This window comes from Lucilia sericata, unplaced genomic scaffold, assembly GCF_015586225.1.
Source record: "Lucilia sericata isolate MDLA Ls3-8-SP2 unplaced genomic scaffold, ASM1558622v1 Contig000982F_arrow, whole genome shotgun sequence".
Taxonomy (NCBI): domain Eukaryota; kingdom Metazoa; phylum Arthropoda; class Insecta; order Diptera; family Calliphoridae; genus Lucilia; species Lucilia sericata.
In genome coordinates, this window is record NW_023994965.1 from 7,305 (window position 1) to 27,639 (window position 20,335).

Below are 20,335 nucleotides of genomic sequence, written 5' to 3' on the forward strand. Positions count from 1 at the left end.
AGACTAGACTATAGACTAGACTATAGACTAGACTATAGACTAGACTATAGACTATAGACTAGACTATAGACTAGACTATAGACTAGACTATAGACTAGACTATAGACTAGACTATAGACTAGACTAAGACTAGACTATAGACTAGACTATAGACTAGACTATAGACTAGACTATAGACTAGACTATAGACTAGACTATAAACTAGACTATAGACTAGACTATAGACTAACTATAGACTAGACTGTAGACTAGACTATAGACTAGACTATAGACTAGACTGTAGACTAGACTATAGACTAGACTATAGACTAGACTATAGACTAGACTATAGACTAGACTATAGACTAGACTATAGACTAGACTATAGACTAGACTATAGACTAGACTATAGACTAGACTATAGACTAGACTATAGACTAGACTATAGACTAGACTATAGACTAGACTATAGACTAGACTATAGACTAGACTATAGACTAGACTATAGACTAGACTATAGACTAGACTATAGACTAGACTATAGACTAGACTATAGACTAGACTATAGACTAGACTATAGACTAGACTATAGACTGGACTACAGACTAGACTATAGACTAGACTACAGACTAGACTATAGACTAGACTATAGACTAGACTACTACTTTAATATCAATTACCATTTTACTCCCTGTAACAGGTCCTCCCTTATGTATGTATACCTATGTATGTAATTAAATTGTATTGGTATTTACTGAACATTTTAGTATGTACTCTAAAAAATTTTAACATTTTTGTTCCATTTAAATATTTATTTTTTCCTGCCATTTTTTATTCATAAAATTATAGTGTTTTCACTCTCGTTTGTGTACATATAATCGTAATAAGGTTAGAATTGAGTCATTAAAGATGCAAAATATAGAATAAATATTTATATACTTTAGTTGAGTACTTACATTACAAACCTTAAACTTTAAAGAGTGATTAAACTAAAATAATGCTGCAGAGATAAAGAAACTTATGTAGGACTAGTCCTTTAACGAGTGCTAAGGGAAAACGGTTTGGGTGCAAACATTTTATATGAAGAACATCTGACATTTTAAGGCGGCAATGGAAATTTTGTTAAGTAGAGTCTCTGGAGTCATTAAAGCCTTCAACCCGCATACTGTTAAATTATACCATTAACACCAAACTTAAATTACTTTTTTTCATAGTTTTAAATTTAAATTCACTTTTAGTTAAATTTAAGAAATATCGTCCCTTTTTTAAAAGGCTTTTTTTCACATCATAGTATTGATTTTTATTTTTACAGTAATTTTTATGATTCTCAGTCCTTAAATTTGCATAAATAAATAAATAAATTATTTTAGTTTACATTGAATGAAATTGTGTTGATTTTTATCAGTAAAGAACAACAAAAAAATTTTCATTATTTTTATTGAATATCATTTCGCTAATGTAGTAGTAGAGTTATTATGACATGTATAAAAATATATATATAAATAATAATTTTTTTTAAAGAAAAATTATAATAAACTTAATTATATTTGACACAAAATGGATTAATTTTTAAAGCGTTTATTAAAAAAAAACGAAAATAAATTGTTGAATTTTAATTACATTTGATTAGATATAGAAAAGAAAGTTTGTTCATGTAACTTTCCCTTAAGATACATGGGATACCTGACCTAAATTCCACCATAAGGATATAAATGTTGTTAAAATTTTTGGAAAACTCTAAGATCTCAAGGCTTTTTAGTAAATATCTAATGAGTTCGTCTTGGATATGAGCTAAATCTTATGTTGGCTTCGAAATGCCATGATATCTCAGGAATGTTTATTCAATGGCAAGTTTTATTCTATTGCAGATACATATTTGCTAAAATCTTTTCTAAGATATAATCATAAAGTTTAAGCTCAAACAATAAATGTCGATTGTTATAGCTATCATATACTAGATTTCAAAATTTCATTCAAAGTCGTACAGTATTTCCCCTGAATTAGTTAAAATAACAATTTTAGTTTTCTATGCAGTTTTTTGTTACTTTTCTTTGAATAACATTTCAATGGAAAAAGACTAAATTGTTCAAAAATGTTTGTCTGTTTTCTGATTCAATTTTCACTTGAAATCTATTTTTTCTGATTTAATTGAGTTGGAAGTTATAGCTGAAGTAAGTTAGAGTTTATGAGTCGAATAAGACATGTCCGTCCGTCTGTCTGTAAGGCTGGCTGACTGTCCATGTAAACCTTGTGCGCAAGGTATTTCAGCATAAGGAGGAAGAGTATGTCATTAAGTCGAAGAGTATGTGCCAAATTTGATCAAATTATCTCGAAAATTTGCGACCTGTAGCGTGCGCCCAAGGTTCACACACAGACGGACAGACACAAGGTTTACACACAGACGGACAGACACAAAGTTTACACACAAAGATGGACAGACACAAGGTTTACACACAGACAGACAGACAGACAGACAGACGGACAGAGAGACAGACAGACAGACAGACAGACAGACAGACAGACAGACAGACAGACAGACAGACATACAGACATACAGACAGACACACAGACAGACAGACAGACAGACAGACAGACAGACAGACAGACAGGCAGACAGACAGACAGACATGAATTGATGAATTAAAAAACACCAGTAAAAATCTTATTCATAAACAAATGTTTATTTTATAAACATTTTATAAATCAAACTTAGTAAAGAAATTTTGTTTTATAAACCTTTTATAAACTAAAATGTTGTTTATAAATGAGGGGCTAAATACATAGACAGACGGACAGACAGACAGACAGACAGACAGACAGACAGACAGACAGACAGACAGACAGACAGATAGACAGACGGACGGACAAAAAATAGTACCCAATTATAGTTTTTACACAATTATTCCCTAAAAGAGATGAATTAAAAAACACCAGTAAAAATCTTATTCATAAATCAAACTTAGTAGAGAAATTTTGTTTTATAAACCTTTTATAAACTAAAATGTTGTTTATCAATGAGGGGCTAAATACATTATTGAAACAAATTTGGAAATTTGAACAACATAAGATGTTTTTGTTAAAAATTAAAACTAATAATAATTAAAACCAAGAAATTATCTTAACAAATGCAAACAGACTTTAAACCTAGTTATGTCCATCAAAACAACTTCTGTTCCAAGAATACATTTAAATTGTTAATAAAAATACAATAAAGAAAAAAAAAGTTTATTATTAAACACAATTTTAAAAACATCAATGGAAAATTTATTATGTAATATGGCGAGTGGTAGTCGTTACTCGTCATATAACTGTTTGACATCGTGGGATTCATATGATAAAATACCGAGGTAAGTGGTTTTCAGAGGAAAGTTTTCTTAAAATTAAAACTTAAATTCTCTATCTATATGAGAATTCAAACCAAATTTATTTCCTTCAACTAATAAATTTATTATAACGTTTGTAATTACTAAAAAAATAATCTGGATACTCGATTAAACTTTGTCCGTCCGACCTAAAGGATCATAAGTATTTTAAAGGAAAATATGAGTGATCACCAAATAAGTTCCTTTTGCTCTTATAAAGAGTATTTTTTTCTTTTTGAAGGAATCACGAAATAGGTTTCTTTTACAATTTAAACGCTATGAAAGATTCTATACCCAGAATACAATAAAACTCTCCTACTTGTTAAATTTCTTTTTTTTTAAGTTTTTTTTGTCTCTAGAAAAGACAAAACAGAAAAGGAAATAATAAAAAAAGTATTTTTTTTAAGAAAATTGAATTTCGTAAGTTAATAGAAATTCAATTTACTATTCATTGATTTTTTTATATTTTTGTTCTTCTCTCATCATTCGACAAAAACAAAGTGCAAAACATGTAGTGTGAGTTAAGGGAGGTTGTTATGGTAGCAATGAATGTTCTTTTTTACACGCTAAACTTTACTTAGCAAATTTTAAAGATAAACATTAAGACAAATTATTGTTGTTGTAGGTAATTTGATTTTAGGTAAAATCATCTTAAGTATTAGATGTTCTCGTCTGTTGAAAGAAATTTAAGATATTTTAACACTTAAAGTTTTCTGAAATGTTTTTTTTTTTTTTTTTGGGGAATATTGCCTGAGGGCAGCAAATAGCTTTTAGAAAGTAATTGTATTAAATTATTAAATAATTGTTAGTAAATTAATAGCTTGAGAATTTAAAGTTTGGGGGCAGAATTTTTAACAGTAGTTAAAATTTAATACTAATTTTGTAACAAAAACTAACTGGTGTTTGGTTTTAATTGTATTTGTAATGAAGCCACTTCCAAAGCTTTTAATAAATTTTGCTTTAAAGGGAAGACATTAAACAGTGCAGACAAAGAAAATTAACGCCAGGACTCTACTTACACAATCACAAAACTTAACATCAATACGTCTAGCAGTTTTATGTGGGACAAAATGTCACTTTTAGTATGTATTAACAAAGTAACTAACTAACTAACTAACTAACTACTAACTAACTAACTAACTAACTAACTAACTAACTAACTAACTAACTAACTAACTAACTAACTAACTACTAACTAACTAACTAACTAACTAACTAACTAACTAACTAACTAACTAACTAACTAACTAACTAACTAACTAACTACTAACTAACTAACTAACTAACTAACTAACTAACTAACTAACTAACTAACTAACTAACTAACTAACTACTAACTAACTAACTAACTAACTAACTAACTAACTAACTAACTAACTAACTACTAACTAACTACTAACTAACTAACTAACTAACTACTAACTAACTAACTAACTAACTAACTAACTAACTACTAACTAACTAACTAACTAACTAACTAACTAACTAACTAACTAACTAACTAACTAACTAACTAACTAACTAACTAACTAACTAACTAACTAACTACTAACTAACTAACTAACTACTAACTAACTAACTAACTAACTAACTAACTAACTAACTAACTAACTAACTAACTAACTAACTAACTAACTAACTAACTAACTAACTAACTAACTAACTAACTAACTAACTAACTAACTAACTAACTAACTAACTAACTAACTAACTAACTAACTACTAACTAACTAACTAACTAACTAACTAACTAACTAACTAACTAACTAACTAACTAACTAACTAACTACTAACTAACTAACTAACTACTAACTAACTAACTAACTAACTAACTAACTAACTAACTAACTAACTAACTAACTAACTACTAACTAACTAACTAACTAACTAACTAACTAACTAACTAACTAACTAACTAACTAACTAACTAACTAACTAACTAACTAACTAACTAACTAACTAACTAACTAACTAACTAACTAACTAACTAACTACTAACTAACTAACTAACTAACTAACTAACTAACTAACTAACTAACTAACTAACTAACTAACTAACTAACTAACTAACTAACTAACTAACTAACTAACTAACTAACTAACTAACTAACTAACTAACTAACTAACTAACTAACTAACTAACTAACTAACTAACTAACTAACTAACTAACTAACTAACTAACTAACTAACTAACTAACTAACTAACTACTAACTAACTAACTAACTACTAACTAACTAACTAACTAACTAACTAACTAACTAACTAACTAACTAACTAACTAACTAACTAACTACTAACTAACTAACTAACTAACTAACTAACTAACTAACTAACTAACTAACTAACTAACTAACTAACTAACTACTAACTAACTAACTAACTAACTAACTAACTAACTAACTAACTAACTAACTAACTAACTAACTACTAACTAACTAACTAACTAACTAACTAACTAACTAACTAACTAACTAACTAACTAACTAACTAACTAACTAACTAACTAACTAACTAACTAACTAACTAACTAACTAACTACTAACTACTAACTAACTAACTAACTAACTAACTAACTAACTAACTAACTAACTAACTAACTACTAACTAACTAACTAACTAACTAACTAACTAACTAACTACTAACTAACTAACTAACTAACTAACTACTAACTAACTAACTAACTAACTAACTAACTGACTAAGGACGTTTAATTTTCATTAAAGAAGTAAGAATTTATAGTCGGGCATGCTGACCATATGATACCCTACACCAGTAATTGTGTTAAAATTTTGATTATTTTTTAATCATAAAGCATTTCATTTAATTTTTACCTTAATACAGAAAAAAAACCAACAATTTGTTTATAAAAAGAGGGGTTATATGGGGCCGACGGGTTAATATGGACCTATCCTTATAAATTTTGGTAGAGGGATTCACGTCTAAATTAAAGTTTTTCAGCTGGATATCATCGTGATAATAGTGTTTATAAGTGAATTTTTACCATCAAGTCATGTTCTAAGGGGACTTTGTATGGCAGAAAGGGTCAAAAGAGGCCCAATCATTACGAATGTCAGCAGTATTATTAGGACTTATATAAAACTAAGTTTAGTTGTGTTTTGGAGTGATACAAGAACATTGTGAGAACATCATGAGCTCAAAAGCCTTATTCGGTGGGTACGGTTGTATGGGGGCTATACGAAAAAAAGGGACTATTTTTAAGCATTTTCAATAGGCATCGGCGCTTAGGTCAAAAGAACAGTATGTGTTAAATTTTTTCAAATTATCTTGATAATTGCGGCCTGTAGTATCCGCACAAGATTTGCATGGACAGACAGACGAACTGATGGACAGACAGACAGACAGACGGGCATATGACTCAGAAAGTGATTGTGAGCTGATTCGTATACCTTAAGGTGTGTAGGACCAATATTTCTGTTTGTTACAAACATCAGTACAAACGCATAATACTCTCCCCCTACGTCCCATCTTCCAAAAAAATTTTCAGAAAAAAACATAAATTAAAATGTAAGAAATGAACTATGCGAAATAAAATCAGATGCATAAGTTTTCAATTTTGGAATAATATGTAAATATTTTCAAATTTTTTTAAATTAAAACACACCAATAACATAAATCAAACATTTATGCACTCGAAACTGCAGGGTTTTATGGTTTGCCTTAACAAAGAGGTAATTGAACTGCTATAAACAATCATTTGCACTGGGATTTCTTTATTCCGTTTCATTACTCATACTACTTTCCTTGGTTTTTTTGTCTCGATTTATTTTTCTGCAATCTATTGCTGCTAAAATTTGTTAAATACAGAAAACAAAATGAAAAATTATACAGTTTAATGCTCTTGAAATATTATAAATTTTGCTGCTATTACTTAGGTTAATAAATCTATTTGTGTCTGCTGCGGTTTTTTTTATATGTTAATGACTTGCGTTAAGTGCATTGAAATATATTTGATAGTATTTTCCTAAAATTAAAAGTTGTTAAAAAAAAAACCATTTAAAAAAATAAAAAGTTCTGCTGAGAAAAATGTTGTGTATTTCAGCCTATTTGTCTGTCTCTCTGTCTAATTCATAGAAGGATATATCTTAATCGACCGTTTTTTTCCTTCTTTTAATAATTGAAGAAAATTTCTTTCGCATTTAACTAAATAGATAAACAATTTAAGTACATTTTTATTCTTCCTACATTAAATCAAACTTTGTATTAGTATTTTCTTATCCGTACCACAAAATGATATTCGTTTGATAAGATTTTCTTTGGAATAAGAAAGATTCCAAAGAAATAGTTTAATTTCGTTTTATTGACATATAAATTGGCTTTTGTGTGCTTAGTTCTGCGGGCTTGTTTGTTGTGAATATCTGTATTTCCTATAAGTAGTAGTTGGTTTACTTCATTAACTTAATCTTTATTAACATTAAAAGTTTATTAAGAAGTTTTAAGCCTAGTCATATAACAACCCTCACATTATTAGTAAAATATTAGAATTATTCAAGCATAAATTCATTACAGTTTCATCATCATCATGTTGTCTTAATAATAAAGCATTTCCTTAATCCTTAAAATTGCTTAAAGAAAATCCTTTTTATTGCCACAGACTTTATTCATAAATTTATTGAATTATTTGTATTTTGGTTTCACTAACTCATCCTATTTTATATTTAAAAAAAAAAAACCATTCTTAAATTACACATAAACAGAATGTATGAAGTTATACAGGGCGTATGATTGTTGTTGGTTTTTAATTACATTACAAAATTACTCATACGTTGTGGAGGTTTAATTACAAACCTACAAGTAATAACTAACTCTAAATTTTAAGACTTTTGTCAGATAAAACACAATGCTATAAGTTCAACTTTAGATAAATGTATTTGCTTTAAAATTATTACATTAAATTCAATATATTTGCCTCAATACAAAAGTTTTTTTATTCTTCAAAATTTCCACAAAAAATGTATACTTTAGACACTTAGAGCAAAGGTGTTCTTTCGCTCTTTTAGATGTTCATATGTCTACCTGCAGGTGTAGTTTCTTTGCTTTAGTTTTTTTTTTTATTTGTGAAATTTCTTTGTTAATATACAGAATTGTTTGTCTTTCTTTGTCAAAATTTCAAGGCAAATTTATAACTTTTTTTTTCTTTACAGTCGTCGTTTCAAACAAAAATAGTTTGTGACATTTTTGCCTCTGCAAAATGCATTTCTTTGTAAATTGTAGATTGTGTTAAAGTTTAAGTTTTTTTCTTTCTTTAGAAAATCATATGTTCAAATAAATTAGCATATACATATGAACAGCAAACTTTATGCAGTTACATAAATATGTATGTATTAAAGTAGTAGGTTACCAGACTATAGACTAGACTATAGACTAGACTATAGACTAGACTACAGACTAGACTAGATTATAGACTAGACTATAGACTAGATTATAGACTAGACTATAGACTAGACTATAGACTAGACTATAGACTAGACTATAGACTAGACTATAGACTAGACTATAGACTAGACTATAGACTAGACTATAGACTAGACCTATAGACTAGACTATAGACTAGACTATAGACTAGACTATAGACTAGACTATAGACTAGACTATAGACTAGACTATAGACTAGACTATAGACTAGACTATAGACTAGACTATAGACTAGACTATAGACTAGACTATAGACTAGACTATAGACTAGACTATAGACTAGACTATAGACTAGACTATAGACTAGACTATAGACTAGACTATAGACTAGACTATAGACTAGACTATAGACTAGACTATAGACTAGACTATAGACTAGACTATAGACTAGACTATAGACTAGACTATAGACTAGACTATAGACTAGACTATAGACTAGACTATAGACTAGACTATAGACTAGACTAGATAGAACTAGACTATAGACTAGACTATAGACTAGACTATAGACTAGACTATTACTAGACTATAGACTAGACTTAGACTAGACTATAGACTAGACTATAGACTAGACTATAGACTAGACTATAGACTAGACTATAGACTAGACTATAGACTAGACTATAGACTAGACTATAGACTAGACTATAGACTAGACTATAGACTAGACTATAGACTAGACTATAGACTAGACTATAGACTAGACTATAGACTAGACTATAGACTAGACTATAGACTAGACTATAGACTAGACTATAGACTAGACTATAGACTAGACTATAGACTAGACTATAGACTAGACTATAGACTAGACTATAGACTAGACTATAGACTAGACTATAGACTAGACTATAGACTAGACTATAGACTAGACTATAGACTAGACTATAGACTAGACTATAGACTAGACTATAGACTAGACTATAGACTAGACTATAGACTAGACTATAGACTAGACTATAGACTAGACTATAGACTAGACTATAGACTAGACTATAGACTAGACTATAGACTAGACTATAGACTAGACTATAGACTAGACTATAGACTAGACTATAGACTAGACTATAGACTAGACTATAGACTAGACTATAGACTAGACTATAGACTAGACTATAGACTAGACTATAGACTAGACTATAGACTAGACTATAGACTAAACTATAGACTAGACTATAGACTAGACTAGACTAAAGACTAGACTAAATTTAATTTTTAATTCAAAAAATTTAAAAGGGGTAGACTATAACTAGACTATAGACTAGACTATAGACTAGACTATAGACTGGACTATAGACTAGACTATAGACTAGACTATAGACTAGACTATAGACTAGACTATAGACTAGACTATAGACTAGACTATAGACTAGACTATAGACTAGACTATAGACTAGACTATAGACTAGACTATAGACTAGACTATAGACTAGACTATAGACTAGACTATAGACTAGACTATAGACTAGACTATAGACTAGACTATAGACTAGACTATAGACTAGACTATAGACTAGACTATAGACTAGACTATAGACTAGACTATAGACTAGACTATAGACTAGACTATAGACTAGACTATAGACTAGACTATAGACTAGACTATAGACTAGACTATAGACTAGACTATAGACTAGACTATAGACTAGACTATAGACTAGACTATAGACTAGACTATAGACTAGACTATAGACTAGACTATAGACTAGACTATAGACTAGACTATAGACTAGACTATAGACTAGACTATAGACTAGACTATAGACTAGACTATAGACTAGACTATAGACTAGACTATAGACTAGACTATAGACTAGACTATAGACTAGACTATAGACTAGACTATAGACTAAACTATAGACTAGACTAGACTAAAGACTAGACTAAAGACTAGACTAAATTTAATTTTTAATTCAAAAAATTTAAAAGGGGTAGACTATAAACTAGACTATAGACTAGACTATAGACTAGACTATAGACTGGACTATAGACTAGACTATAGACTAGACTATAGACTAGACTATAGACTAGACTATAGACTAGACTATAGACTAGACTTAGACTAGACTATAGACTAGACTATAGACTAGACTATAGACTAGACTATAGACTAGACTATAGACTAGACTATAGACTAGACTATAGACTAGACTATAGACTAGACTATAGACTAGACTATAGACTAGACTATAGACTAGACTATAGACTAGACTATAGACTAGACTATAGACTAGACTATAGACTAGACTATAGACTAGACTATAGACTAGACTATAGACTAGACTATAGACTAGACTATAGACTAGACTATAGACTAGACTATAGACTAGACTAGACTAGACTATAGACTAGACTATAGACTAGACTATAGACTAGACTATAGACTAGACTATAGACTAGACTATGACTAGACTATAGACTAGACTATAGACTAGACTATAGACTAGACTATAGACTAGACTATAGACTAGACTATAGACTAGACTATAGACTAGACTATAGACTAGACTATAGACTAGACTATAGACTAGACTATAGACTAGACTATAGACTAGACTATTCACTAGACTATAGACTAGACTATTCACTAGACTATAGACTAGACTATTCACTAGACTATAGACTAGACTATTCACTAGACTATAGACTAGACTATTCACTAGACTATAGACTAGACTATAGACTAGACTATGGACTAGACTATAGACTAGACTATAGACTAGACTATAGACTTGACTATAGACTAGACTATAGACTAGACTAAAAAACTAAAGTGTAAGTTTTACTAAAATTGAATCCTTTTAACCCTAAAAACTAAAGTGTAAGTTTTACTAAAATTGAATCCTCAGATATCATATTCTCTAAGAATCGAAATTTCATTGATATGAAACACATGATGACTGCTCTTTCCTTTGAAAATAAGAAATATTACAATTTGAACTTTGATCCTAAAAGTTAAAGTTGAATATTATGCTGATACTAAATCATTAGAACTCATTGAAAATTTACTGCAAGTTTTTAAACAAAAAAAATGAGATTGGCATTAAACAAATTGGAAAAATTTAAATTAGTTTAAAGAAACATCCCTAATATTTAGTAATAACATGTATATTTCTCTCGGCGTAAGTGTCAACATTATTTTAAAAGAAATCTCAAACATGCTAAATATTTGTTGACTTAATAGACGACATGCAGAAAAATTAGAGTGTTGAAAAAGAAAATTTAGCTAACTTCGCTATAAAAAACTGTTTTTGCTTCAAGCCTATTTTTAGAAATACATATATTATAAACTTTTTCTATATAAAATAGTTTCGTAAAAATTCAAAATTTTCCATTTTTAACTTGACTTAAATATAAGTTTTTATGACTTTAACATTTCCTCCCGTCGTAAACTAAAGTGTAGAAAACTTTCATGTTCAAAATTTTATTGTTCACACACTCATGCGATGTTACAGCTGGAGCAGTAGCAGTATATCTATATAGAAACTTATATTAAAATGTTATTTTAGATGATAAAAGACAGCTCAATAAAACTGGAAAATAAATATATTGGAATGTTTTTTGTAAAGAATAGAATAAGAAAAACCTGTCAGTTAACATTAGACATTTAAGAGTTTGAACTGTTATAAATATATGTAGAGAAAAACTATAGACAATTATAGTCGACACTATATTATGAAGGTCCTCTACTAAGTAAACTTCTTCTTCGATTGAGACGATATTAAATTTTAAATAATAACTGAATTTTGATGATAAAGGATTTTATGAAAATTTAAATAATTTTATCTTCCTTTCCAAATAATTTGTTGGTTTTTCCATCTTTAGTGAAAATCTCAGTTAATTGTTATAAAACTTTCCTATAAATTGATTTCAAATAGAAGTCAATTTACATAGTAAATAATCGGTTTAAAATGTACTTATATATATTGAGAGCAGTTCTACACAACTAACCCAATATGTTGCAATGGTTTACAATTGAAATTCAAAATTCATGTAAAAATGTGCAATTATTATAAAACGAAAATAAATTGCGCTCAACTAATGCCCATATATTTCTATGTAAACTATTGAATATATGCCTCATTATTAACCAACATTATTATATAAATATTAAAATTACCCTGCAGTTCTCCTAACAATTCCACCTTCATCAAAAATTCAACAAACTTTAACACTACTTACCTGCCTAAACACTTGCACTGCTTTTTGCAAGCGAATTTAGCACAATCATAATATCAGCTTACAATAAAGCAACTGCTGGGTTATCTACTATACTATTATCTTACAATCTCTACAACCCTATAGTTGTGTTAAAGAGACTTTTCTTATTTTGTGATTTTATACAAGTGTGTTTGTCAAGAATGTTTGTCATTTTAAATATTTATTGCACAACATGTTGCCAAGAGTGACAACCGTCTATACAAAGAGTTTTTCTATTTGAACAATTTTAACAATTGATATCTCTATTATCCTACAAATACTTATAGATTTTTTTCGCAAATAATAAGCACATCTTTGTGTGTGAAATAGAATAAATTCTATAAAACTTTCCATTATTATTGTATTTTATACAAAAAGAGCGGCAGATGGATAACATTGCTAAAACAAATCGAGTGCTTTTGATTCCTTAATTATAATTTCAAGTTTAATACCTATAATCTAGTCTATTGGCTAGTCACTAGCCTAGTCATTATGATATCTGAGGATTCAATTTTAGTAAAACTTACACTTTAGTTTTTAGGGTTAAAAGGATTCAATTTTAGTAAAACTTACACTTTAGTTTTTTAGTCTAGTCTATAGTCTAGTCTATAGTCAAGTCTATAGTCTAGTCTATAGTCTAGTCTATAGTCTAGTCCATAGTCTAGTCTATAGTCTAGTCTATAGTCTAGTGAATAGTCTAGTCTATAGTCTAGTGAATAGTCTAGTCTATAGTCTAGTGAATAGTCTAGTCTATAGTCTAGTGAATAGTCTAGTCTATAGTCTAGTGAATAGTCTAGTCTATAGTCTAGTCTATAGTCTAGTCTATAGTCTAGTCTATAGTCTAGTCTATAGTCTAGTCTATAGTCTAGTCTATAGTCTAGTCTATAGTCTAGTCTATAGTCTAGTCTATAGTCTAGTCTATAGTCAATCTATAGTCTAGTCTATAGTCTAGTCTAGTCTAGTCTAGTCTATAGTCTAGTCTAGTCTAGTCTAATCTAGTCTAGTCTAGTCTAGTCTAATCTAGTCTAGTCTATAGTCTAGTCTAGTCTAGTCTAATCTATAGTCTAGTCTAGTCTATAGTCTAGTCTATAGTCTAGTCTATAGTCTAGTCTATAGTCTAGTCTATAGTCTAGTCTATAGTCTAGTCTATAGTCTAGTCTATAGTCTAGTCTATAGTCTAGTCTATAGTCTAGTCTATAGTCTAGTCTATAGTCTAGTCTATAGTCTAGTCTATAGTCTAGTCTATAGTCTAGTCTATAGTCTAGTATATAGTCTAGTCTATAGTCTAGTCTATAGTCTAGTCTATAGTCTAGTCTATAGTCTAGTCTATAGTCTAGTCTATAGTCTAGTCTATAGTCTAGTCTATAGTCTAGTCTATAGTCTAGTCTATAGTCTAGTCTATAGTCTAGTCTATAGTCTAGTCTATAGTCTAGTCTATAGTCTAGTCTATAGTCTAGTCTATAGTCTAGTCTATAGTCTAGTCTATAGTCTAGTCTATAGTCTAGTCTATAGTCTAGTCTATAGTCTAGTCTATAGTCTAGTCTATAGTCTAGTCTATAGTCTAGTCTATAGTCTAGTCTATAGTCTAGTCTATAGTCTAGTCTATAGTCTAGTCTATAGTCTAGTCTATAGTCTAGTCTATAGTCTAGTCTATAGTCTAGTCTATAGTCTAGTCTATAGTCTAGTCTATAGTCTAGTCTATAGTCTAGTCTATAGTCTAGTCTATAGTCTAGTCTATAGTCTAGTCTATAGTCTAGTCTATAGTCTAGTCTATAGTCTAGTCTATAGTCTAGTCTATAGTCTAGTCTATAGTCTAGTCTATAGTCTAGTCTATAGTCTAGTCTATAGTCTAGTCTATAGTCTAGTCTATAGTCTAGTCTATAGTCTAGTCTATAGTCTAGTCTATAGTCTAGTCTATAGTCTAGTCTATAGTCTAGTCTATAGTCTAGTCTATAGTCTAGTCTATAGTCTAGTCTATAGTCTAGTCTATAGTCTAGTCTATAGTCTAGTCTATAGTCTAGTCTATAGTCTAGTCTATAGTCTAGTCTATAGTCTAGTCTATAGTCTAGTCTATAGTCTAGTCTATAGTCTAGTCTATAGTATAGTCTATAGTCTAGTCTATAGTCTAGTCTATAGTCTAGTCTATAGTCTAGTCTATAGTCTAGTCTATAGTCTAGTCTATAGTCTAGTCTATAGTCTAGTCTATAGTCTAGTCTATAGTCTAGTCTATAGTCTAGTCTATAGTCTAGTCTATAGTCTAGTCTATAGTCTAGTCTATAGTCTAGTCTATAGTCTAGTCTATAGTCTAGTCTATAGTCTAGTCTATAGTCTAGTCTATAGTCTAGTACTAGTCTATAGTCTAGTCTATAGTCTAGTCTATAGTCTAGTCTATAGTCTAGTCTATAGTCTAGTCTATAGTCTAGTCTAGTAGTCTAGTCTATAGTCTTGTCTATAGTGTTTTCTATAGTCTTGTCTATAGTCTTGTCTATAGTCCTGCTCTATAGTATAATCTATAGTCCTAGTCTAGACTATACTATTATTCTTCGTTGTAGTCTGGACTAGGGTCTGAACTATTCTAGGCAATAGTGAACTATATGGCCAGCACTCTTGATTCTTGAGTAGACTGTAGTCTAGTCCATAGTCTTACATATCGTCTTGTTTAGACTATGTATGTCCCATTGTTTACAGTATCGACTACTGTCAGGTCTGGTCTATAATCGAGTATTTAGTTTTGACTTATGTCTAGAGTTTCTCCTATAGTCTGGAATATAGGTATAGTCCTAGTCTCCAATTCTATAGTCTGGTATGGTCTAGTTCTTAGTGAATTAGCTTTTATTATTGTGCTGAACTAAATTACTGAGATTCATATTGTCTATAGCCAGAATAGAAAATATTGTTTTCTACCCTTCGAAATTCAAGTTTTTTATTGTGCAAAACTAAATTAATGAATCTACTTTTAAACTTAAAACATTTTATATTTTGAATTAAATCTTTAATAAAATTGTATATTCATCTTTAAAACAGTTTTAATTAACATTTTGCGTTTTTTCTTCTTCTGTTTTTTATTATTTACAGAGTCCGTGTGGAATACTATGTTAATGAAAATACATTCAAAGAAAGACTGCAACTATACTTCATTAAGAATCAGAGATCAAGTAAGTAAATATAATAATCATATTTAACAAGGACATTGACGTAGAGCATAAAAAATGCTTAGAATTTTAACAAAACTTAAATTAGTATTTTCTTTTTAATTTTGCTTATAACATGTTTTTATTGTTTAATAAAGTTTAATATGGGACTTAATCAGTTCCATAAACCAGATTTTAATTCGTCAAAAAATAATAGAATATTTTCATTCTTAGTTCAATTTTTTTTTGGCAGTTTTTCTCATTTGGGTCATTTTGTCGATACCCTGTATAATTTTACTAACTAAACAAGAAGAAATTAACTAAAGTAAATAAAAACTGCCAAACAAAAAAGGAATACAGATATATTTTATCTATGTATGTATATGTATGTGTGGAAAAAGGAAAACAGGAGTAAAATAATAAACAGTGTAAACAAATACATACATAGTTGTGTAAATATATATAAATAAATATTTACCCAGTAAATCATGTAATTTTATTATAAAACTTACTTTACTACTAACAATGCTGATGGTGGTCACACTGTACAAATATTAAACACAATACATGTGGAAATTTATAGAAAATAATTAATTTAAAATATAAAATAAAACATTTTAAATCATAACATGTTTTAATAATAACAAATCACAAAAAAATAACTAAACATCAAAAATACACTTCCTAGAAACAAAACCAACTTATTGCGTCAAATATTTGAAAAATTTAAAAATAACCCAGTTAATACCCAGATATTGCTATAAACTAGATATTAATTTGCTAGAAAACTTCTCTTTCAATGTTAAAATTTGTTTACTGGGTATGGGCAAAAACACACACAGTTGTCGAGAAATCAGTTTTTATATTCAAGCTATTCAAGTGTTCTTTTTTTCTTTTCGAATCTGCCGTTTTAAATACACATGTGTCGATACATTTATGTATAGGTTTTTCTAAATAGATAAATTATGTACATTCATCGGCCAGCACGTGTCATAAACAATTATGCTGTTTTCTTTAGTTCTTAGGCAGTTATCAAAACATTTTTCAATGTAATTTGCCACAAAGAGAATAAAATAAATTCTAAATTAAACCTGGAAAAAATAATAATTATTTTGTTACAAAAACAAAATCAAATAAAACATAATACTAACTTACACCACGCACTTCAAATTACTGAGAATATTATTAACTGGGAGCTTCCTTAAGAGTTGATATTACAGACCAGACTATAGTTCAGACACTGAATAGACTATAGTCTAGACTATAGACTAGTCCAAACTATAGACTAGACTATAGTTCAGACAACTGAATAGACTATAGTCCAGACTATAGACTATAGCATAGACTAAAAACTTTATTTTAGTCCAGATTACAGGCTAGACTATAGTCCAGACTATAGACTAGACTATAGTCCAGACTATATATACTAGAGTCCAGACTATTGACTAGACTAAAGTCCAGGCTATGGACCAGATTATAGTCGAGACTATAGACTAGACTATAGACTAGACTATAGACTAGACTAACTATGACTAGACTATACTAGACTATAGACTAGACTATAGACTAGACTTAGACTAGACTATAGACTAGACTATAGACTAGACTATAGACTAGACTATAGACTAGACTATAGACTAGACTATAGACTAGACTATAGACTAGACTATAGACTAGACTATAGACTAGACTATAGACTAGACTATAGACTAGACTATAGATCTAGACTATAGACTAGGACTATAGACTAGACTATAGACTAGACTATAGACTATAGACTAGACTATAGACTAGACTATAGACTAGACTATAGACTAGACTATAGACTAGACTATAGACTAGACTATAGACTAGACTATAGACTAGACTATAGACTAGACTATAGACTAGACTATAGACTAGACTATAGACTAGACTATAGACTAGACTATAGACTAGACTATAGACTAGACTATAGACTAGACTATAGACTAGACTATAGACTAGACTATAGACTAGACTATAGACTAGACTATAGACTAGACTATAGACTAGACTATAGACTAGACTATAGACTAGACTATAGACTAGACTAGACTAGACTATAGACTAGACTATAGACTAGACTATAGACTAGACTAGACTAGACTATAGACTAGACTATAGCCTAGACTATAGACTAGACTAGACTATAGACTAGACTATAGACGAGACTATAGACTAGAATATAGACTAGACTAGACTATAGACTAGACTATAGACTAGACTATAGACTAGACTATAGACTAGACTATAGACTAGACTATAGACTAGACTATAGACTAGACTATAGACTAGACTATAGACTAGACTATAGACTAGACTATAGACTAGACTATAGACTAGACTATAGACTAGACTATAGACTAGACTATAGACTAGACTATAGACTAGACTATAGACTAGACTATAGACTAGACTATAGACTAGACTATAGACTAGACTATAGACTAGACTATAGACTAGACTATAGACTAGACTATAGACTAGACTATAGACTAGACTATAGACTAGACTATAGACTAGACTATAGACTAGACTATAGACTAGACTATAGACTAGACTATAGACTAGACTATAGACTAGACTAGACTAGACTATAGACTAGACTATAGACTAGACTATAGACTAGACTATAGACTAGACTATAGACTAGACTATAGACTAGACTATAGACTAGACTATAGACTAGACTATAGACTAGACTATAGACTAGACTATAGACTAGACTATAGACTAGACTATAGACTAGACTATAGACTAGACTATAGACTAGACTATAGACTAGACTATAGACTAGACTATAGACTAGACTATAGACTAGACTATAGACTAGACTATAGACTAGACTATAGACTAGACTATAGACTAGACTATAGACTAGACTATAGACTAGACTATAGACTAGACTATAGACTAGACTATAGACTAGACTATAGACTAGACTATAGACTAGACTATAGACTAGACTATAGACTAGACTATAGACTAGACTATAGACTAGACTATAGACTAGACTAGACTAGATTAAACAAGACTAGACTAGACTAGAAGACTGGACTATAGATATACAGATATACTGTTTAATCTGTAACCTGGGAGGGCTTTTGTCTATATTTTGGACTATAGTCTAGTCTATAGTCTGGGCTATAGTCTAGTTTATAGTTTGGACTATAGTCTAGTCTATAGTTTGGACTATAGTCTAGTCTATAGTTTGGACTATAGCCTAGTCTATAGCTTTGGTTTGGACTACATTATTATTGGACTATATAGTTTAGTCTATAGTCTAGACTTAGCTATTGCCCAGGCTATAGACTACACCATATTTTAGACTATAGACATGATTATATTTAAGACTATAGTCAAGATTAAAATCAAGACTATAGGCCAGACCAGGCTACCGATTAAACTGTATTACAGAATATAGCCCACACTAAAGACTAGGATATAGTCCAGATTATGGACTAGACTATAGTCCCGTCTAAAAACTAACGTTCACTTCACAGACTTATTAATGTTTTGTCAAGAAAAGGCACGCTCTTTACGAATTTTTTTATATAAAAATCGATATTTTTTTGAGATTTGTAGGGTTCGATTACTTTTTGCAATTCTATTAATTTATTTTTTTTTTTCTGCAAAATTCTTTCATCAACAGGTTTACGAATACGTATAGCTGATTTATTTTTTAAATTATTAGCTTGTGTTTTGTATATTTTACGTGTGATAACGGATACAAATCCAACATATGCCACATGGTAAGTGGGTTAACAAAGAAATCTCTTTATGTTTTCACTTTTTAAACCTTAATATTTGTTTAAACATTTTCCAGTTATGGCTGTAATGTTAGTAATAAAACAGAATTTTTAGCTTCAGCAGAATTAACTGAAGAGGAATTTCAAGAGAATCCCATTATCAATTGGGAGGCGATATTGTGGGTAAATCGTGCCACTGTCTTATGGGCTGTTCAATTAATTTTAGCATTAGTTTCACTAACAGAAGCCGTTCTTTTAACATATCTTGGCTATAAGGTAAGTTTAAGGAAAACTGTTGGGGAAAACTGCATACTAAAGGGATCCACTTTATGTACATTGTACAGTGTACATAGATTTATCGGATGTCCAAACGATTTGTGTACACACACATACATATCGACTTTTATATGTCATGTGTATGTGTCCCTGTATGTTTGCTTAGTTTTAATTGTTTTTC

General features: G+C 29.7%; 2 protein-coding genes across 17 annotated transcripts in view; both read left to right on the forward strand.

The window, feature by feature from the left end:
• Window positions 1–3,255: 3,255 nt before the first annotated feature.
• LOC119609447 (potassium channel subfamily T member 1-like) lies at window positions 3,256–20,231 on the forward strand. Its single transcript, XM_037964231.1, has 5 exons — window positions 3,256–3,326; window positions 16,053–16,132; window positions 19,782–19,881; window positions 19,956–20,154; window positions 20,223–20,231. Exons 1-5 carry the CDS (start codon window positions 3,256–3,258, stop codon window positions 20,229–20,231), a joined length of 459 nt encoding a protein of 152 aa, XP_037820159.1.
• Window positions 16,053–20,335, forward strand: part of LOC119609445 (potassium channel subfamily T member 2) — a 73,351-nt gene continuing 69,068 nt past the window's right edge. For all 16 annotated transcript variants that reach the window (XM_037964214.1, XM_037964216.1, XM_037964221.1 and 13 more), the window contains exons 1-3: window positions 16,053–16,132; window positions 19,782–19,881; window positions 19,956–20,154. The gene's annotated coding sequence lies outside the window, so the exon portion shown is untranslated. The remainder of the gene's footprint in view (window positions 16,133–19,781; window positions 19,882–19,955; window positions 20,155–20,335) is intronic.

Excerpts from the sequence above, each read along its gene's own strand:
- LOC119609447 (XM_037964231.1), top strand. The coding sequence starts at position 3,256 with ATGGCGAGTGGTAGTCGTTACTCGTCATATAACTGTTTGACATCGTGG. Across the intron at positions 16,133-19,781 it reads CATTAAGAATCAGAGATCAA|GTTTACGAATACGTATAGCT; the intron begins GTAAGTAAATAT and ends TTTCATCAACAG. Across the intron at positions 19,882-19,955 it reads AATCCAACATATGCCACATG|TTATGGCTGTAATGTTAGTA; the intron begins GTAAGTGGGTTA and ends AACATTTTCCAG.